This window comes from Eschrichtius robustus, chromosome 13 (assembly GCF_028021215.1).
Source record: "Eschrichtius robustus isolate mEscRob2 chromosome 13, mEscRob2.pri, whole genome shotgun sequence".
Taxonomy (NCBI): Eukaryota; Metazoa; Chordata; class Mammalia; order Artiodactyla; family Eschrichtiidae; genus Eschrichtius; species Eschrichtius robustus.
In genome coordinates, this window is record NC_090836.1 from 75,917,440 (window position 1) to 75,940,894 (window position 23,455).

The following is a 23,455-nucleotide window of genomic DNA, read 5'->3' on the forward strand; positions in this document are numbered from 1 at the left end:
GGGGGACAAATTATGCAAATAAACATTGGTACACATAAATATTCTCCTTTCTGAAACACTTGGGGGCACACTGTGTTTCAGAATTCAAAGTCTCTCATGCTTTAGCAAGACAATGAGGCACATACCTTCTATCACAAATTCTCCCAGATGGGGTTAGCATCTCATAAAAACACATTAATATCTCTACAATGACTATGAATGTTCATATTAAGTGGGACAAATAACATCCTCATATCATTCAGAATATTTTTTGCAATCAAATGATTCTGCTGCAAATTTAGGGAAAAAAATTTCAGTTTTCAGATTTTTGGATTTGAGAATTGTGATTATGAACCTGTATTTTCCAAAAATGAAATAAATCAAATTAAAATTAAATAATATACTTAAATTTTCTATGGCACTGAAAGTACAAAGATTCATTCCAACACTGAAAAATTAGAAGGACTGGATTCAAAGATATAACAATCTAATTTCAATCATTAAACATTTATGTAGCATATGTATTTCATGATAACTACTTTATAGTAAACACTTCATCAGTATTATGGCTACAGTATAAAGAAAATAATAATGAAATGCTAAAATTTCCTAGCACTTTTAATAATCAAATATAAATTGAGAACTTGGGTGGGGTGAAATAGATCTTTTTTTTCAATCAAAAAAGATTACAAAAAAAAAAAGATTACATCTATTATACATGAAATGATTACTATTAAAGTTACCCTTAAGACATTTTCAGTTGACTGGAAGATTCTTAATCATATTCTTAATTTAAATACATATAACTGTTCTAAGCCTGTCTCCTGTTTAAGAGGACTGTAAGGTTTAGATGAGAAGACAGACATTTATATATTTTACAGAGTACAAGGTAAATGTATGATATTATTATAACTGTTCAAAAGAAGTCATGTCATCTTCCAGCATCAAATGAAGGTATTATATAAACTAATTAGACGTATAAACCAATTTAGGCTTACATATTATCCCTTAAGCTACTCTTGAGGGACAGTGTTTAAAATCAACAGCAATTTAGTAACAAACAAACCAACCAAACAAACAGAAAACCCAGCCAGTAAATTACATCTGAATATTTGAATTAGGTTAAGTTCCTACCATTGCAAATCCAACATCAGCTTTCTTTAATGCTGGGCCATCATTTGTACCATCACCAGTTACAGCTACAACCTGGCGTTGTTCTGAGACAGTGCTGTCAATTATACCTGAAATAAAAGTAAGTATTTATGCTGTAAAAACAATCTGTTTAATTAATAATAAAGTGATTCTGCAGAATATGCTAGCTAGCCAGTTTTACAGACTCAAAGTTAAAAATAAATAATTAAACACAGAGAAATGGAAACTGCTGAGATGTTGGGCAAGGAACAACTCCAGAAATTGTTGTATTAGGAGTTATATCCTGTTTTAATCACTGAAGATAAACACAATTCACCTAAGGTATCAAAAGGAAATGTATTTAGATTTTATTGGAGAAGATGATATCCACTATTCAATCTAATATTCCGTATCTATTACTATTTTAGGAAGCAGAACGCATTTCTCTATTAAGAAATTGCGGAGTAATTGTAAAATCTACTCACCTTTAACCAGTGTATGTTTGTCAGTAGGAGATGACCTTGCAAGCACTCGAAGCTTTGGCCAAATCTTGTCTATCCGCTCTTGCTCAATCTATAAATTTTTGTCAAAGTTAAAACGTGCCCAAGCCTAGTTTTCTAATTCCAAGTTAGCGACCTAGCATTTGTATCAGTGGTTCTCAAAGTGTGGTGGACAGACCAGCGGTATCAGCAACTCCTGGGAACTTGTTAGAAATGGAAATTGCTGAGCGAGACCCAAGGCCTATCTTATAAGACACTCTGAGGTGGGGCCTAGTAATCAGCGTTTTAAAAAGATCTCTAGTCACTCTAACGCAGAACCGCTGTTATATATATCATTACAAGATCAAATTCTAACCATCTCCCCACTGCCTATGAAAATGGAAACTCCTTAGCGTAAGTAGTGCAGGGTTTGGGGTCCCCTAAAATATGTTCCATAGTAACCTTTCCAAACTCATCTCCCATTAGTCGCTTACACATACAGTACTTCTTGGGCCCAGACTGAAAAAATGAAGCACTCACTCCCTTTAGGGCAAATTTCTTTATCACTTGTCCCCTTTATTTCCTACAATGCTACTGTTTTGCTTCTTGGGGTGAGGGCTGCACTGATCCAGGTGCGATGCCTAACACGTAGTGCATATTCAAGATGTATCTGTCCATTGAAATTCCTAATATACTAAAAATATATCAACTTAAAAAATAAAAAATGCTTACCTCGCCTTTTTCATTTCGTATTCTTCTGTTGAAATCTTTACCTTCTAGGCATAGGAAGTCTTCCCCAGGATGTAAAATACCACATTTGGTAGCAATAGCCCGAGCAGTATTAATATTATCACCAGTGACCATCCTCACAGTAATTCCAGCCCTCTGACATTTCTTTATTGCATCTGGCACCTGGTTAATGTGGAAAAAAATTCACATGATGAAAAGAAAATTAGTATTTCCAGGGTGGGGAAAAATCCCACCGAACAAATATACATTGCCTCATAGTCCCACAAATGACAACCTTAATTACATCTCAAGATATTATTTCTTGAAGTAGTCCCAATAATCTCTTCTTTCCCCTTCCACTGCCACAGTCCTAGTTCAGGCTTCACTTTCAGTTATCATCTGACTTAATTTGCTTACATTATTTATTTGCCAAAGGCTTTTTAAAGCGCCTTTTTCCCCTAGCAACCATTAGGCAATTCTTTCCTGGTTGGCTTTCCACCGTTCTGGTTTTACTGCCCAGACCACACCAGAGTAAAATGTTGGTGTTCTTTGGGGTTAAGGGAGGCTCACTTGTTTTTCCCCATTCTTGATCTTTTAAGGGTTATCTTACCTATTCTGGAACCTCCACCTACTAGCTACATGCTAATAACTTTCAGACCTACATTATTTTTCCCAGCTCATTGTGAGAGCTGGATTCCTAGTTCCATCAGAAAATAGACATCAGAATTTGGGTGTCTAAAACGGAAACCATGTGTTCTATCTAAGAGAAACCTAAAGATTATCTGATATCTTCAAACTCCTTACCCTATACATCCTTAAGGGCCAGTGAGTTCTGCGATTCTACCTCAAACCTTCCCTGTACCTGGTCTCCAATGTTTGTTGCCTGAGCTACTGCAATAGCTTTTTTAAATTGGCATCCTTGTGTTTATGTTCGTTTCCCCTTTAAAACATCTGATATACCCGACAATACAGTTCTTTTTTTAATACACTTTTTCAAAAATACACGATTCCTCAACTGTTATACTATAAACCACAAAGTTCTCAGTATAACAGAGTATCACACTTGAGCTTCAGAATAGCTCCCTAGTAGATAAAAAACAAGGATTTACTATATAGCACAGGGAACTATATTCAATATCTTGTAATAACCTATAATGGAAAAGAATAAAAAAAAGAAAAATATATGTATAACCGAATCACTTTGTTGTACACCTGAAACTAACACAATATTGTAAATTGACTATACTTCAATTTAAAAAATACAAGATGACCAAATATTGCACTATTGAGCACCCTTACACTAAAAAAAAAATTCATTGTTTAGGTGAAATGCAAATTTAATTGGGTGTCCTGTATTTTATCTGGAAACCCTACTCTAGATCTAACTACCAGTTCACAGGAAATAGAAGGAATGCAATTGGCAAAATCTATTATAGAACGTAGAATACTCTCCAGGACACATGTCCTTCTGCAAATAATTTCCAATGAAACAATAGTTTACTTGCTAATTGAAAGAAAAAAACAATTTGTTCTTTGACAGAGAAATTGCAAGAATGGAAAAGGGAGGAAACCTATAGATCCTTTAGATTAAAAGAGACTTGAGAGGCATGGCAATAAATTTAACGTGTGGATTTTGGATCCTGATTTGAATAAGCACTTTGTGACACAATTTAGGAAATTTAAAAAATAATAAATATTTAGGAATTATTGTTAAAAGTTTTAAGTATCATGGTTGTGTTTCACAAAAGAATTTAAAAAAAAAAAGAGTAGTTTCCTAGATTTATCTAAATTTTTTTTCTACTATACACAGCTTGATAGATGAATAATCAATGTATTATTTTTGTGCCTGTGCTTCTGTAATTCTCTTTGCCTAGAAAATCCTTTCTTGTTCTTCTCTAACCAGAAAATCCATGTCGATCCTACTAGAACAGAGGTCGCAAATGCAAATACCCACAGGGCCATGCGGGTAACAGAAATGAGGAAAAAACACTGAAAGTGACAAATCCAAGACAATCCTAATAGAAGAGCACTCAGCTCTAGTCTTTTTTTTTTTTTTTTTATCACGGTGGAAATGTTGACAGAATCTATAATTTCAAGAGAAAGCAGAAACCCAGATTTGTGTGTACTCTCAAACCTGATGCTTTATACACACACACACACACACACACACACACACACACACACACAGTCCACATATAACTTGATTGAAGGCTAACTTTGGCCTATATGCTGTTTGTGACTTCTATTGTAAACAGCGTAAATGTAACATCTCTGGGAGCTTTCATGGCCTACCTAGACAGAACTGTGCTTTCATATTATACATCCCTCTATTGTTTAAAAAAATCAATATTTGATTTTGAAAACACTGGTCTGCTGTATAAATGTATTTCTCACTTCTCATTTGAGATAGAAAGTAACCAGATTTGTCCATCTTAGCACTCACTGGGTGGTACCCTGAGATCATTTGGAATAGGAAACAATGAATAAGAGGCAGAAACTGGTCTTGGTTAAAGCTATGTGGCAAATAATATTTAAGAAAATAAACTAAATTTATTAATAGTCCACTAACCACCAAATACTTCCACTTAAAACTTACAAACTACCTCCACTTTTACAGATAAACTGAAGAGAAGCCAAGCATCTTGTTTAACTATCTATGCATATGCAATAAAGCTGGATTTATTCTAGACATCTAATTAATCAAGATTCTCTACATCAGAACTGTACAATCCAGAAGACCCACTCGGGAAAGCTACGTCCTATTACATTGTCTCATTTTAGTATGAAAGTACTCATCTCATTTTGTGATACTGAAGAAATTAATTGCCACTTACGTGTTTAAAAACAGATAAAACTGTCCATCAACCTCAGTGCTAAGAACACAAAATGAGCAATACATTTTCCAAAGGACAAAAGTTGAAAACATCCTGATTTAATATTATATTTAGATAAGATTTAAGCCATAAATCAATGTACAAAACTTCGAATGGTTTTCCTTTGACCAAAGGTTGGCAAACATGATCCACCTGGATGTTTCATAAGCATTTGAAACTCCAGAACCCCAAACTTGATCTCTAAATAGGCAGCTTCATCTGACTCTCTTATTACATTGGTAATACCATCTACCAGCCACTCAGCTATGCAAGTTGGAGACTGATTCCCCACTCCTCCAGAAGAGATCTAATTGTAGAGATATCCCAGTCCTAAGCTTACTGCTCTAGCTACGCACTTTCCTCAAGAGATCTCCTTTAGCCTCATATGTGAATTCTCCAGCCTACTTCACTTTCAGGCTTCTAGGTTCAACTGCCTGCTTGACATATAATTGGACGTTTCAGAGATCTCAACAATGTCAAAAGAGTATATCCAAACCCAACATATTCATTCCTATTGGTTCTACCTCTATTTACTTTAAAATCATACCTTTCTTTCCATCTTCCCTGCCACAACTGTAGTTCTAAGCCATGGTTATCTCTTGCCTGGGATCACTGCAATAATCTCATTGGCTTCCCTGCTTCTACTCCTCTTTTTAATTCATTTTTTACATAGTACCCCAAATACTATTTTAACAACATGAATCATGTCACTTCCCAGCCTGAATTTCTTCAACGACTTCCCACTGAATTTCAGAATAAAATTCAGAGCCCTTATTGCCTAGTAAGGCCAAAGATAATCTCATCTGCCCTTTCTTGTCCAAACTTACAGCCACACTGGCCTCCTTTCCACCTCTGAAAATCTAAATACTTTCTCTTCTTAAGTGTCCTATATTTTTTGTGCCATTTTTCTGGAATACTGTTCTTGCAGCTATTTACATGGCTGGCTCACTTTTAGCCATCAGACCTCAACTCAAATGTTACATCTTCAGAGATCCTTAATGTGGTCTCTGTTACCTTTTTTATCACCCTGTGCATATCCTTTACAGCCCTTATCACACTTGCAATAGTCATATCTGATGCTCCCCTGCTACCTCACGCCAATTAGAATATAAGGCCTATGAGGGCAGGGACCAAGTCTTATTCCTCACAGGATGTGTCTTCACTTGGCATACTGCCTATGTACCTATCACTTTATCTGTTTATCTGTTGTGTTACCTCTAGAGTATAAGTTTCATTAATTATTTTGTTTAGTGTAGTATTTCCAGTTCCTAGGAGAGTGCCTGGCGCTACACACTGGATGTTGAATCAATTAGTTGATGATAGCCACTGAACAAAAGCTGTTTTTGCCTTTGTGCTTTTATTCATGTTGCTTCTTTGCTCACAATGTGCTTACCGCTCACTCTCTCTCTTGGTCTAGCCAATACCTCTTCATCCTTTGAGACTCACATCAGGTAATTAACCTCTAGGAAGTCTTACTTGACCCCTCTCATGGTTAACATAACACAGTGGGGTCTTTTAAGCAAATGTATTTTATACAGAGCTGGGTTTGAACACACTAGCTCTAATGTCTAGAGCTAACCTCTATACATCTCAATTTTTCTTCATCTTTCAAATAAGTACTAATACTTATAACTCAGAGGTGAATATTAAGTGAAATAATACATGTAAAAGCACTTGGCATAATATCTGGCACACAGTAAGAATGCAATAAAAAGATATAATTACTTTAGAAGGTTGGGGGCTCACATAACATGCTCTGCATATGTATCTAACTATGTACTAACATCCTGGTTATAATTATGTGTTTGTCCATCCCTGCCCAGGACAGTGACTTCTTTGAGGCCAGGAACCAGATCTCAAAAATCTTTATGTCTCCAGTATCTTAGCATAGTGGCTGGCACACAGCAGTTGCTCAATAGACTTAAAAAAAAAAAAAAAAAAAAAAAAAGGATTTAAAGAAGAAAAGCAAAGTCTAGAGCTGCGGACTGTCCAATACGGTAACAAGATGTTTAAATATAAATTGAAAAAAATTTTTTTTAATTCAGTTTTTCAGTTGCACTAGCTACACCTCAAAATCTCAGTAGTCACATGTGGCTAGTAGCTATGATATGGAACAACACAGAACAATTCTATGGTTGCACAAAGTCCTATTGGACAGTGCTGGACTACAGACCATGAAAACAAATAACTTAATGGCATTTACTATGTAATTTAATATAAATATCAATGGACGAAACCTACCCAGTTCAAGGCACTGGTTATGCTATAAACATACAGGATTGTCCCAAAGAGAAGTTATCTAATTAAAAACCATAAACAGGTAGCACATGCAGCACAAGCACTATTATTTCACTAATCTTGGATTCACACAGGAGAGAAATAAAATCACAAACACTAAGAATTTTACTAGAAAACTGGTTACAGTTAGTGCCTTCTGCACATGCAGAACACAGAATGTTTCACCACCTCAGGTCTCACAGGATCTTCAATCCCCACAACAGCAATGCATGTAAGGCCGGTGACAATATCATTTTCATTATCCCATTCTGGTTCTGGTTCTCCTGCTGGGAAATCTCTGAATGCAAGACATATGGTTCTCAAGCCTTCTGATGCCATCGGTTCAATCACTGTTTTTACAATATCATCACGGTCCCTTGGTCTGAATACTTTTGCCTCACCATTGGCACTCAAGATTTTGAAACACCTATAAGGAAACGTTGAATCCAAACATCAATAATTAACAAAAATAATGGTTAATGCCATTTAAGTGAACCGGAAGGGCTAGAGTCATGGAATCTGATTACCCGGAATTCAGAGAATTACATATGTTGTGCTTTTACAGACTTAAATCACATTCGCCCTTCCCCCTCCCCTTTACAAAATACAGTTCTCTTTTTATGGTTCTCACTTGACCATGCTCCAACCAAGTTACTTTAGACACTTCTCTTTTGGAAATGCAGGGCTTCTAAACTTTCACAAAAAACCCTCGTGGCAGAGAAGAATAAACGATATGCCTGTCCATTTTGGTACAGAATTAGACATTAATTTTAATTAACACAAAATTTCCAGATATTTCCTTCTTTTAAAGTAAAAAGCCATGTTCAATCAACCCTTACCTGAGATGCTGTTTCATCACCTATATTGTTTTAACCATGAAAGAAAAAAAATAACTTACTGTTAAAATAAGCACTCTATTAGAATGAGAGAGATAATGCCAAAATAGTTTTGGTTTCAGCGAAACTAACTACAACTCTTTAACTGTGTAGTAAATAAAAGTTACACTGTATACTTCCCTATTTAAAGTTTATTTTTTCACATTGCCTCTTTATGTTCTTCTCCTTGGTGATGCCACTGCCTCCTGCTTCTAGGCAGGTGATTCCCAAATCCCCGTCTTCTGTTTTGATCGTTTTCCAAAGCTTTCCACTCTGACAGTCTACTCAGATGTTGTACCGTACCTTAAATTTACTGCATGCAAGACTAAAGGCTGTCTCCTCACTGCCCATTGAACAGACATCAACATTACCTCCCAATAATTTCAATGTTAAGTCTAAACTCTCACCTGAATACTTCCTTTCTCCTCATCATCTATATAGCATTAGCTCCTAAGTCCTATGTATTTGTCCTCTGAACAGTCTTCCGAATGTTTCCTCTCCTTTCTATTCCCCCTGCTACTCTACTGCCTTCTTCTGGCTCTTACTTCAAGCCAGAGCTACTGTAATAGGCTTTTAAATGATATCGGTCTCCAGTCCATCCTTTTTTCCCCCCACAACCCACCTTATTCCCTGATGCAAGAATTATCCTCAGTCCCACAGCTATGCTCATTCTGCTACCTGATGAAAAAAATTCTTCAGCTGCATTATCTGGCCTACTTAACTGTTTTAACTGCTCAGGCTAACATTTAAGAGACTCCACAGCAAAAGTAAATCTCACTGTGGAAAGAGTTATTGTATACTTAATATACTCCATGCTGGATGTTTTACATGCATTATTTTATCTCAGGGTCTTAGAATTGGTGGTCATCATCCTCTTTTTCAGTGAAGGAAAATGGAAGCCAATGGAAGAATCTTCCCAGCATCCCAAAACTACTTAGTTGCAGAAGAGCCAAAGCCGGATTTGGTTTTGATTGAAAAATCTCTCCCATACCACCTACCTGCTTCTCAGCAAGCCACGGATGCAAGATTTCTAACATTTCACAGAAATCAGATAACCAAGCATATGTAAAGGGAAGAAAGATGTCCTGTGTGCCACAAAAGCCCATCACCACTCAGCTGAACTGTCTGACTATTAGCTATTCCCCCAATATGGTCTGCATATTCCCACTTCCTTCCCTCCAATGTGGCTACCTTCAACTTGATCTTACTTCATACCGAAACCTATCTTAAATGCTACACCCTTCATAGTATGACCTCTCATCTTAAAACTTTGTGTACATCTGTCATATTCTGCATTTTCATTTATATGTATTTTCTCTTAAACCTGTTAGATTATAATCTGACAAGTGTTCATTAAGATAACACTGGATTATAATCTACATATAAGCTAATTAAAATTGGAAATATTTTAAATATTACAATTTTAAGTGAGTTCTAATTTTCCAAAAATGCTCTTAATTAAAAAAAAAAAAGTTTCCTACTTCTCTACTGGAATTAAAAAAAAAATCAAAATAATTTCAACACCTGTAATAACAAATAAGCATTAGGGAAACTATACATAAACATGTGATGTCAAAATTGAGGCGACTGGTGTGTATAAGGACAGTACAAAAGAAAGATTACCATTCAAAATGACAGCAGATATTTAAATATGACGCTGCAGCAGCATAAATATGATAAAACCTCACTCTGATATAAAAGGATTCTCAAGATCTAGTTTTAATGCTTTGCTGTTCTAAAAACTAATATATAATTCATTCATCACTATCTACAATGCAGTGTTGAAGACATAAACGGCAGGTTTTCTTCCCAGAAGGCTTTTATTTTTCATGATCCTACATAACAATGGAGTCAACATGTTTAAGAACAAATATCAATGTTCACTTCATTAAACCTACCAGATTGAATGTAATGGGCTTATTTTCCCTGTAGCAAAATACTAAGAAATAAAAGAAGCTGGAGTATGAAAATGACAGAATACCCTGGGCAAAAGAGCGATACCATTAAAATATACTAAAAAACTCCAAGGTCCTAGCAAATGCCTGATATTCACAAAAAGAAAATAGCAACAATAATAACATAGTAGATATTCCATAAAGCAACTATAGTTAGCAAATTATTCATCTAAGCATTTTACTCTTACTTTTTCAGAATTATCTCAGATGCACCCTTGCTGAATATTCGATAACTTCCATCTGAATTTTTCAGGACAGTACTCATGGACTTCCTAACAGAATTGAAGGTGTAGACTTTGTACAGTGCTTCTTCTGGTATTTCATTTCTAACATCCTGATAATCCCGTTTTAAATCCAAAAGAAGTCCCAACAAGGCACATTCAGTTTTATTACCAACATGACGTGGTAATCCACCCTCTTTCTCTGGTGGCTATAAGAAAAAAAGGTTTAGAAGCTAGTATCATCTTGTTTCTCTACGACAGTTTAATTTATAATGTAAAACAGAACGAGACATTCTAAAACAAAATTATACAGAAATTATATAGAAAACTTCTATTAGTTTTAGCATTTCAAAGAGGGACATAGAAAAAGTAAGGTAGAAAGCTCTGGAGCAAAGATGACATGGATTCCAATCTCAGCCCCGCCAGTTACGAGCTATGTGAACTTTTGGCAAATTACCCAACTGCTGTGGTCCTTGGCTTCAGCATCTGGAAAATGGGCGCTCTTATGACCCAAGAATTAAATAAGACATGTAACTTTTAAAGTTGGTTCCTGACACATATGGGACTTAAGAAATTTTAATTCCTTTCCTTTTCTCGTTTTCATTGAATATTTACATTAAATAATTCAAAATTAAATCTACTTTACCAATTTTTATGGCTTAAAATAAAAATATAAGCATTAAAATGAAGCACTGTTGACTTAAATATATATAAAAACTTTATTTCCTTCATAGTATCTTCACAAATACCTTCTTATGTAATCATCACAACAGTATTAAGGGCAGATGTAACCATCTTTACTTAACAATTGAAGAAAGTAAAGCTCAGACTTACAGCTAAGGCAAAGCTAGATCTAGAATCAAGATCTCATAACTTTCCAGTCCAATAATCCAATTCATGAAATACTAATTTTGTTTATGGTCTTCACCCACAAATCACTAGAACACATATCAGCCAAACAATTTCATGCTTTATGTTATAAATAAAGGCTTTTAAAACTTGCAAAGTTAAAAATATTTTATTCTAAGGTAGTACAAGTCTAGAATTACTTTATTCAGTTAGTCCCAAAAGGTTTAAGGATCACCTTACAGGTAGGATCTACTGAGAAACCAAACAGAGCATATAGCAAGCATATATAAAACATATTATTTTAAGTTGAAATCTAGTTTCAAAATCTTCTCTAGTAAATTGAGTTAATTTTCTATAGTAAGATAGACTAGTCTTTCACAAAATGAGCAAAGTAAAAATTTAAAATTAAGGACTTATTCTGGTTGTTAGGCTCAAGAGTTTCTAAACGCAGGCAATTCAAAATACAGGAGACGAAAAATACAAATAAACAGAATGTGTATGTTGATCAACAGATCTTACTAGTAACACAAATTGTATCAAAAGAAAATTAAATACAGTATATGGATATATGCCTTTTAAAAACTTAACACAATTCATTTCTTCAATTTATAAATAGTAATGATAGAGCTTAAAAGCTACAGTCAAATCATCACAAATTGAAAAATTAATTTTCATATATAAATTAATTATTAAAGAAAGCTTACCAATATTTTTGATGTATAAGCACAATTCACAGAAATTCCTGTTACAAGGTAGGACAAAATATTTGGTGGAATAGCTTCTGGTTCAGGAATCTTTTTATAATGTTTTTCATTTATGTAAGCTTGAACAACTGTCATTCTGTTCATTGTCAATGTTCCTGTTTTATCTGAACAAATAGCTGTAGCATTTCCCATGGTTTCACAAGCATCCAGATGCCTCACTAAATTATTATCTTTCATCATTTTCTACAGTGACCAAAAAAAAGTAGTTAAGCTACATATAAAACCAATGACCTCATTATATTAAAATGATTATAAACTGCTTTAAAATCAGAACTAAAACTCCCAACTTTACCTGGATACACAGTATAAAGCACCGATTTAATGCTGGAAGAATTTAGTATATTTGACCTATTCAAATAAGCTAAATAGAGTACTAGCTTTCAGTGGTTTCAATCATTTCCCCACTACGTAACATAATCTAGTAAATGAATACAGATACCTGCACCCATATGCAAATCATGTTGACTATATGCCTCCAACACTTCTGTGAAGTGTCCTCAAATTAAAAGAGCTAAAATAATTTGTACTCTAAGTACAGAGGTACTTACAGCCATTTAAGAGTATATAACATGTAAGGATTAAGTCTCCTTATTAAGTGGAAAACAAAAGATTCTTGTATCAGTCACCAAGGAAAAAGTAGCTTATCAGTTAAATATAGAGTTTGTGGGCATGTAGCTGCCTGATTTTTTTTTTTTTTCTTTTGACTCTGATAGATTGAGGTAACATAACAAAACCAGAAAGGATCATTTTTATCTTTTCCATATGTTGGTACACTTGGTCTTCTCATCCTCAGGATCATCCCTTCCTCTTATTTACAAGAAAAAGACAGTTTCTAAAAAGAACAAGAGTTTCACTGTAGCTCCAAAAAGCATTTAGGTTAAAATGCTTGATAATTGATTCTTAAAACATACCTGGAATGGGTTAAAACCTGTAAAGAGTTATTTTGCAAAGTATGTTCTGTGACTACTAATATGCAAGATACTGCAAGAAGCTGATTCCTTGAAGAAATAAATATGGGGAAGGAAGATTACTGAGATTTACATTAATACTGAACATTAAAAGAAGGAAGTTCTGCAGTAAAGAAAATGTGTTCAGTTTTGCCAAACACTAACACAGGAGCCATAAGGACCACACCTCAATGAAAAGAAAAGTGACTGGTAACATTTGGGCTAAAATAAACATTTAATAAAAACTTAAAGAAAAATGCTCTTATTTATTTTCTACGAAAGGACTGCAAATCAATCCTGCCTATATCTTTTTGATCAATTGAAAAATTAATATCATTAATGACTATTCAAAGTGAACTAATGACAGTATTGATAGAATGACTGATTTTACCCATGTGTCTAAAACTTATGTTTACCCCAATTATTTCTAATTATTTTAAAACATCAAACAGATGATTACACTGTATTTCATTATTACTTTGACACATTTACCATTTTACTTTTGAAACAAAAGATGAGAAATGCCTGAAAATAAACTCAAACAGTAAGCAAAAAATATTCTTATCATGACACATCTGTTGGAACACTGAAGACAAGAGTGCTGGAGCAGAAACTATGACCAATTACTTTGTATTGCTCTCTGTCAGCAATACAACTTAAGGAGAAATATTAATTAATATTAGAAAACTGACAAGAGCAGCATTCTTTCATCAGGTATAATTTAACATGTGAAGCCACCTTTTCCATATAAGATATAAAATTGATTAAAAAGTAGATTAGTAATCTTCAAACAGAATATTCCTTTAGGTAACCAGCAGCTAGCAAAGCCACTGAAGCTCATTTTTTCAGCATTCTACTACGAGAACAAGGAGGAGTTAGCTACTGTAAATGGAGTGGTCAGAGAAGGTGATATGTGAAGAGACCTGAGTAAAGTTAGAGAGTTGATGATTCAAAGGAAGGAACACAAGAGTCCTGAAGTGAGAACAGGGTTGGGGTATTTGAGAAACAGCAGGAAGGCTGGTGAGGCTGGACCAGAGGGGGAGAGAGAGGTGGGAGATGAACACTAGAGGAAAGCAAAGGCCAGATGGGGCAGGGCCCTGCAGGCCATAGCAAGGAGCCTTGGATTTCATTCTGACAAGAAGCCACTGGAGGGTTTTATAAAAGGAAACAAGATGATCTGAATTATTTTTTAGAAACATGAGTCTACCATGTGAAGGCAGGACCGTGGGGTCATAAGGGTCCAAGTGTGGAAACAAGGAGGCCTTAGACAGTTGGATTCAAGTAAACCTCTCTGCTCTTGTACCACAGGCAAATGACAAGCATGCTTACTTCAATGTTACAGATTGGAAACAGGAGGGGACAGGACAACATAACTATCATATGAGGAAAATTAAGCTAGAACTTTCCCCAGCAGAGTTATGCTTAGCTTTGTGTCAAGTCTGCCATCCCAGGAATGTATAGGTCTCGATGCAGAGATCTTCAACTGGGGGGGAGGAGAAGGGAATCAATGACAGCGCTAAAGAAAACAGTGTAAATTTATGGAAATCCCCTAGTTCCAGAACCCAAGAGAAAAGAGCAACCAGTTGTACATTTTCTACACCAGCTGAGACTTTCTTTTCTGCTTACCTTGACTGAATAAGCCAGTGAGATAGTGACTGCGAGTGGAAGACCTTCTGGCACTGCTACCACTAAAACCGTAACTCCAATAATGAAGAACTTCACAAAATACTGTATGTAAATCGGTGTGCACTCAGCAAGCCACGGTCTCTTCTGAACCCAGAATGTATCAATTACAAAATATAATACGAGAATGATAACTGTGATGGCAGACATCAACAAACCTACATAAAAAGAAGGAAAATGTAATTATTAAATATTCTAGACACAATTCATAGTCAGTTACATATTAGCCACTGGAAGAATTATAACTACTTTGGTGATATTTATTTTAATTTCGCTGAGAAACTGTTACATCCTTTTTCGTGCTTAACTCATCACTTGACATTATCAGATTTAATTTCTGCTTCCAAGTATAGTCCCGAAACCCAGGAGAAGTGGGAAAAAAGTGTTTATGATTCTTTTCTAGACTTAATTGTATCTTCAGTCTTCTACTAAAGCCGAGACAAAATAACAAGCAATGACAGGGAAATACCAAAAGCTTAGTATAAGCTGGTGCTCTACATGTTGGCAAGCTGCTTTCATGACAAAAGAGAAGTTGATAAGAACCTGATCAATGGGGAGACTTAGAATTAAATACTGAACCCCATGTTTTTTATGAAAAAAACACAAATTACCAAAATTACTTAATTTTTTTCATCTATCCTTACTGCTTTATTAACTTAGCAAACCAGTTAATCATATATTACAAATCATTTACACCTTTCTGTTTTGTGGGATATTTAGCCCCTTATAAATGAGTATTACAAAATAAAACATGTTCACCTATCTGGGTCTAATAATCCAATTCAATGTCTACTAAAATACCATCACCATCTTAAATCCATCCTTTTCCCCAACACTGTATGAGTCAGTATTACCATTTGGCTACATATTATCAAAAGCAAATATCTGCTATTAGATAATAAGCTTTTTGAGGACAGAAGCAAAAATTAACTTTTTCCAACATAGTCATAGGAAGTAACAGAATGATGCAATGTAAGTGACTTTAATAGTGTAGTCTGATTTAGCCCACACGTGTTCTTTCATAAAGATGATACTGTTGAAGGGCGTGCTATGTTTTTAGCTAAAGCTCTGTTTTATTTCCTCTGAAGAGTAGTTCTGTTAACAGGTGTTTTCTAGTGATGGTTGTAATTTATAACTTCAGCCTCACCAGGATGATCCATTCTAACGCTAACTAATCCATTCAGTTTAAGTTAACTATAACTTTTAGAAAAACACACACCTAATTTTTTTTTCATAGTCAGAAAAAAGATAAGAAAATGTGCGGTGAAATTTCTTTTTATTAAAATATAGCTGGGTAATCTTCACGGAGTAACCTCACTGCTAAGCCCTCTCTCTATTGCTCCCAGAAATTCAGAGAGGAGCGCGTGGGCTTGTGAATTGGGCAGCCTTAGGCGCTAATCCTAATGTGACCACTTATTTATTAGTTAGTTGACAGAGGACACTCCCTCTACGTAAAATGAGGATAACAGTTCCCAAGCTGCAAAATATTATGAGGATCTACAGTAACTCAAAGGCCTGGTACATTGTAGATAAAACTGAAAATATTTTTAATTCCTCTTCCACTCACAAAGCAATGATTTCCAGTCTTAAGTATGTCAAAGATGATTTTTAAATAGAAAGGCAGCATATTTTAAAACAAAACATCTTATTTTCTCATATATATCATACCTGCTTTGCCAATCTGAACAGCCAGCTTTGTTAGTTTCCCTTGTAAAACAGATTTTTCCTTTTTTGGCAAATTTGCTTTCTTTTTGTCTTTTTCATCACCATCTCCACCTTCTTCACTCTTCAAAGGCTGCATTTCCATGGCTGCACCATCCTGGGCTTTTGCTACATTGAAGAGCAAATATAACTTCACTACATTTTAAAGGCACACATAAATGTTAACATTTTCAAGCAATTTTGGGGGAAAAAAATCAATTTCTTATAGAAACACAAAAATTTAAACATTTAGCTTCCTGTGTATGTCTGTGCCTACCCAGAGAAAATATGACAATTAGTGACACTAGGTTTTGAAACTCTGTACCAGATTTGAGAATGTTGAGCTAGGAAATAGGGATGAGGCATAAGAAGAAATACAGGGTCCTGAAAGAGCTAAATACCAAATCATTTTTCTTCCTGTGTGTTGTGTTAGATAATGAGACTCATTCCAAACACCGTAAGTCCCTCCCATATAAGTTATGACCATAATGTAGAACATTATGTAGGACCACACATATAGAGAAATGCACATATGTTTACAGACTATTAAATAGCTGAAAAAAAAATTTACATTTTATATTTTGTTTCTTATGCATTTTTGCTAGCAATCATATTGTAACCAATGATAAAATACTGAAATGCTTAAGTTTAAAGTTACCTACATCTGGACCTCTCTAAGCTTACTACCACAGGTCATAATTAAAGTCTTATTAACATTGTAAAGGCAGCATAAGTCAGGCACTGACCAAAGAGACATTCACCCGAGTAATACAGATTGTTAATTTTCCGTATACATCCTACTTTTGGATGAATACAGTACACAAGAGATATATTTGTGGATATAATGAGAACAAGCTAAGTGTACTTTTATCCTCCTGAATTTACCTTTGTTGCGATTCTCAATAGCTCCGTCTTGTTTCTTATCTGTAGGAACAAAATGGGAATTAAAGCTTTCCAAAAGAAATGAATACAGCCATGTTAAATTATGCAAAGGTAGCTCACATTTCTATAACAGAACTGTTACACAGTGGTGTGTGTGTGTGTGTGTGTGTGTGTGTGTGTGCGTGTATACAGATTAGAAAGCATTTGGCCCATAATGACCTTCTGGCTCAATCACTCCCTAGGTCTTAACCATGGAGGGACACTCCAAAATAATTTGGGGCATCTATACTTGGTTGATTTCTCCATAAGACTTTACTCTTTTTTATGCTGCAACACACCCAAATATGGTACAAGAGGTTTTCAAACTAAATACAAATATAAGCCTAAGAATGTGGAAAAGGGAAGGGGTAGAGGGAGGAAGGAATGTCATAGGAAGACAACAGGCACACAGGAGAACTCTGATGGGAATGAGAACCAAATTGGTATGTATAAAAGATAGGGGAGGCAAGCAAGTAAAACTAGAATATGAAGGTACAAAATAAGACAGTAAAACTACTAGTTAAGGTAATCCCCAAATTCACTTAGATTTGGAGGAAACAGAAAGATGAGAATGTCTAACGTAAAAAGTAATCAAGGAGGGAATGGGTCTATTGTTTGGAGTAGGGAGTGTAATATTAAAAATGACGAAGAGGAAAGAGAACCACTCAGCCTATTCTTCTTTCAACTTCTCTATCAAGGAGACCTACCTTCAAACTGGAAAACGTGGAACAAATATGGTCAAGGAGGAACAGATGCTCAAGACAGGTGAGGAGACAGAATACCTAGCTACTCTGAATGAGCCCAACTTTGGAAAGAGACCAAACATTCACATTCCAGATTATGAAGGCAACTGAGACAGATTACCCTGGATTATATTAATATATAATATCAATTTATTCAAGGGAATGGTAAAAGAGCTGGAAGTCCACAGATGGAAAAATGGTGTCTACCATTCCCCGCCCCCCCCCCCCCCCCACTCTCACCAAGAATCAAAAACAGCAGTCAGTTAAGATGTTAATTCCTGGGAATACTCTTGACTGGATTAATAAAAATAGGTATATAAGATCTTAGAAAAAAAAGGTGCTTATTGGAAAAGAAACTGTATGGTCAACAGGAACAAGGTCATGATGTGAACTTCCCTTTCTTTTTTTAATAGGGTCTATTGACTTTAGTCTCCTGTAAATTAGGATGCAACACAATATATGGTGAAGAGCACACACTTTTGAGTCAGACAAGTGGGTCTGATCTGCCACTAATTAGATCTTCGACCTGGAGCAAGTTATGTAACCTCCATAAGCCTCAGTTTACTTGTCAGCAAAAAGATAAATAGTCTTTTCTGTATGGTTGTAAGGATTATTGAGATAACGCATATAAAGCGGTCCAGAAATGGTATCAGCACTACACACTGGCCCCTTAGGGCGGCACGTGGAGGGCTGCTGAGAAGAGTGGGACAGGAAAGACCTACAGTGTGGGGCCTGCCTCCCTTGCCAGCAGCCAGAACTCTTCAAACATAGTTCTCTTTGAAATCAAGATTTCACAGCTCAAGACAAAACCCAGAAACCGAACCAAAACACCTAAATATTAAAAACACTGCTGTAGATATAGCAAGCCAAGACTTTTAGTGAGGCATTTATAAGATCTCAAAATACTTACGTGTGTGAGAGAAATATGGGCTTACTAGCCCAAGTAAAATTAAATAAATCTAAGCGGTTAAACCACAGTAAAGTGCTGTTGCCCTAAAGGGAAAAACTCTTGAGTAAAGGGTGAGGAGGGCTTTTTTAAAAAGGGGACATACCCCCCAACTAAGTGATCCTGAGCTATTCCCCTATGTATAACAGCTTCTTATAAGATCCTTGTGGATAAACTATGGTTATCAAGTTTGCTGATAATAGATCTCCTTGGAGGGACAGCAGATACAATGGATCAAGATTAAAAATTTAAAACCTTGATATCTAATGATGGGCTGAATATAACAAGACAAACACATGAGGTGTCAAAGTGAAGTCTTGGTCTTATGTCTAAAAACCAAGTACATAAGTACAGACTGGGAAATGGGAGTAGTAGAAAACATGAAAAAGATGAAAAGCTCAATGAGGCCAAAAAGTGATATGGTTGACAAGGAAAGCTACTACCGAAGTAGCAAAAAAATAAGCAAAGGAAGTGGGAGTTTAATTCATTTTGCTGGTCAAATGACAGGGAGGTTTTAAAGTATTCAAGGAGATGCTGAATTCATCTGGCTATGGTAAAGCAGGATTGATATCTTCCTTCATAAAGCCCTCCTCGGACTACTAAGTCTTAAAAAAAAAAAATCCCCCTCCATCAATTCTACCACTTGAAGGTACTATGTTGGGTAACTAATTTTTTGTAGAACTCTTCATTTCAAAATCTGATGAAACAGTGTATTTTTTGGATGAGTTCTTACAATCTAGGCTGCCGTATTTCCAAATGCCAATTCTTATAGCATATTGCTATCCTTACTTTTCTTTTCCTTTTTCTTCTCATCTTTCTTCTCTTCCTCTTCACCTCCAGCTCCAAGTAAGGTAAAGATAATTCCAGTTTGAGAATTTATACCCACAGCAGTAACTACCATTCTTCCAGAGCCTTCCATTACATGAGTACCTACGACAACAGAAAATGTGTTTTTAAAATTCAACAAGACATTAAATAAAACCTAAATTCTTGTGCTTAAGGTTTTAAGTCTGTTATAAGTCATCTGAGTTCAAAGCTCACTCTACCACTCATTTATCATGTGATACTGGGCAAACTGTAACATCTCAATTACTAGTCCATAAACGTGGATAACAGTACCTACACTTTGTAAAAATGAGATGCAAATTAAGTCTGTAAGTGTAAAGTGTTTGGCACATTGCCTGGAATTTTAGGGGTTCAATGAATGTTCAATATTTAAATTATAACTGTATTATTATTATTAGGGACAATTCACTTATAAAGAAATGTACTTACAACAAGAAGGATCACACAGCAACAACTGACATATTCCCAAGCCAACCCCACCACCTCTCCCTAACCCAGGTTTTCATGCCAGCCCACCTAGATCACTGCAACAGCTGCCTAGCTAGTTTCTGTCTTTCCAGTTCACCCTGAAATAAGTTTACCCTTCCTAAGATGTGATTTTATCATAAGCCTCTCATGGCTCCAAAACTTCTGACCCTCACTGCCTACTGGATAAAGGTCAAAGTCTTCACATGGAGACCAAACAACACTCCGAACTTTTTCATCCATTAGCCTAACATAAAACTCCATTACAAAAAGCTGGGGAGCAGAGATGGGAACACTGACTGAATTCTGACTCTGTCCCTCACAACAGTCTTGCAAGCAGCAGGCATTATTATTCTTATTTCCTAGAAACTTGCCCAAGGTTACACAACTATTAAGTGACAAGGCAGATTCAATTCAGCTCTGTCAGAGGACAGAGGGAATATTCTTCTTATGATATAATGTCACTAAGGTTGCTTACAACTCTCCAACCTGTACGACCACACCTCTGCATCTTTCCCTCACTCATTAAAAGGCTTCTCACCTCTCTAATATTTTTGTGATTTTAAGTAACTTTCAAAACTTAACTCTTTTTAATATACTCAATAAAGTCTTCTTTATAGTTATCATTTATTTATTTGATCTCCTAGTTTACAACCACCTGGAGGGCAGGGTCTGTAGCACGTACTATATACCATCCTGCGTACCAAAACAATGTTCAATTGTTATTTGCAAAATAAGATCGTAAAGCATACGTACTTACTCCAGTACCTAAGAATTTATATTTGGCTATTAATTACTAAGTAATTTATCCAATATGAATTTTTTAGGCCTTTGATTTTGTTGCTTTAAAAAATCTATATTTTGACTGTTTCACTAATTATTAGCTTCTTTGCCAGTAAAAATGCAAGGGAAACAAGAAATTAAATTAAGGACAGTGAAACAATATTTATTGAGCAAGGACTAAATGTAAAAGACAGTTTGTTTCTTTTAACAATTCTAGCTTTCAGCAAATTTCAGTTTTTTATGTTCTGTTCTTCTCTACCACAGGTAATCAAATGTTGGCAGCTACTATGCTCAGGCAAAGTAAACAGTTTTTGTTCTGGTCATATCCCTACCGCTAACTGAATAACTGCTTTTAAACATCTAAATTTAAAAAGCCAAGAACAGCAGTGAGAGATGGCATCATGAGAATAAATTTAAAAATAAATGCATTTCATGTTTTCAGTACATTTTTGGAAGATGGAAATAAATGCAGAAAAACTTTCCCACCCGTACTGTGATAAGGGACTCCAGAAAGTTATTTCAGTCTTTTCTTAAACATGGAAAATTTATAGAGTCCTCTTGGTATACTTGGTGTGTCGGGAACCTGAGTCTACAAAACCTTACCAGCCATCTCTGTTAAAACAGAAAAGGACCAAGGTTCCGTTAAAGGATGTCATTCTGAGGAGCTAAGCATTGTGTGAATAAGCTAGATGTACATCAAAGCCCATGAGGTATACATGGCAAAAAGGCAAGAGAGACTACCTCAGTTCACCAAACACTGTGGCCTGGTCAGTCTATGGCAGTTAGGTATGACCAGCTAGCTTCCCTCTCCTTTGGAAAAATCATAGGTTTTACTTGGCTAACATTAACCACAGTTTCTTAGAAGTATGGCAAGGAATAAGTAAAATAAGTATACATTAAACTTAAATACATTATATATCCAAGATATTTCTATTTGGAATGAATTTCAAGCAGAGAAATATAAAGAAAAATTCAAATAGAGTAGGGATGTTCTTAGTAGTGCAGGATATTGAAGGTATACAAATCCCAAGATTTTTTCAAAGAAACAAAAGTCTATATTAAAATGAAACTTTCCCCCTATTTATAATGCTGTTTATAAATGTATATACATGAAATTACTCTGATTTTTAGTGGTGGGACGTTTTACAATAAGCCTTTTGGCATATATTTACAAATCTTAAAAAGGTAATAGTTAAACTTAGGTATGTGCCCCGAAGTTGTGATTCTAACTTAACTAACGCTTGTCACAGGTTTGACTTTGGTTTCAGTAAAACCATGTCCAACCAATTAGAATATAAAGTTCACAGAGAAGAAGTGAGAAAGTATAGCTGCCAAGTTATTAAATATTTAAATAAGCAGAATCTCCTTACAATGTGGGAAATGTTAGCATTCCATTAACATCTGAAAATAATAATTAAAGACAAATAGGCAACATTTTCTTACTCCAAATGCTAGTATAACTCAATCTAAAAATATATTTAAACCAAATGTCTTACAAGCAATTTTGTAAATTCTATAAAGAACACTAGAAAATTAAGAGTAGGAAACTGAAAATCAAAAGTTAAGGAACTGGTGTAGTTTTGGAGATAAGTTGTGGTACTCTGGTTTCCTTTCATGTAGCATCTTAGAAGGCAGCTTGTAATTTTTTTCATCATCCCTTCCATTTCATTTCCAATTAACCTTAGGTCTAGCTATCAACAGTTAAGCTGTTGTAAAAGCCTCCTAAGTAGACACCCACCTCCCCTTTTCAGACAGTACCCTCACCTACACAAAGCCTTAGATTTTCAGAACATGTCTTAACCGTGTGTGCAAATTCAGTTCTGCCTAGTAGATGTGGTACTACTCTTGGACCTATTTATTATTAATCATATTACCTTAGATAAATAGTTAATGTCTCAGACTCATTCCTCAGTAGTTAAATGAGGGAGCAAGATTAGGTTAACTTTAAGGATTTTATGAGTTGTTTTTTTTTTTAAATCCTATCCTTTGTAGACCATCATAGAGAATTCATTAATTTGCTTTAAACACACAATCATTCTTTAATTTTATATTACAATAGCCCTTAAGAATAAATGTAAAACAGATCAATTTAACAGAGATCATTAGGCTTATACTTTAGTTTTATCATTATACTAACATTAACTAACACCGACTCTCAAATCTCTTCATTTTTTTGGACTCGGGTTTCTCATTTGTAAAATACAGTTCTGGATTTAAAGACCTCTAATGTCTCTGCTGACTTACAAAAGAAAGTCTCTAAGATTTATAAGGGTAGAAGCTAACATAAA

General features: G+C 35.2%; 1 protein-coding gene across 2 annotated transcripts in view; it reads right to left on the bottom strand.

Moving 5' to 3' along the window:
• Positions 1–23,455, bottom strand: part of ATP2B1 (ATPase plasma membrane Ca2+ transporting 1) — a 128,784-nt gene that overhangs the window by 21,495 nt on the left and 83,834 nt on the right. For both annotated transcript variants that reach the window (XM_068562111.1, XM_068562112.1), the window contains exons 6-15: positions 19,863–20,003; positions 17,349–17,387; positions 16,431–16,592; positions 14,706–14,920; positions 12,073–12,315; positions 10,487–10,728; positions 7,658–7,895; positions 2,322–2,501; positions 1,596–1,683; positions 1,114–1,220 (exon numbers count right to left, since the gene is read on the bottom strand). In XM_068562111.1, the coding sequence (XP_068418212.1) occupies positions 1,114–1,220; positions 1,596–1,683; positions 2,322–2,501; positions 7,658–7,895; positions 10,487–10,728; positions 12,073–12,315; positions 14,706–14,920; positions 16,431–16,592; positions 17,349–17,387; positions 19,863–20,003 (1,655 nt within the window). The remainder of the gene's footprint in view (positions 1–1,113; positions 1,221–1,595; positions 1,684–2,321; positions 2,502–7,657; positions 7,896–10,486; positions 10,729–12,072; positions 12,316–14,705; positions 14,921–16,430; positions 16,593–17,348; positions 17,388–19,862; positions 20,004–23,455) is intronic.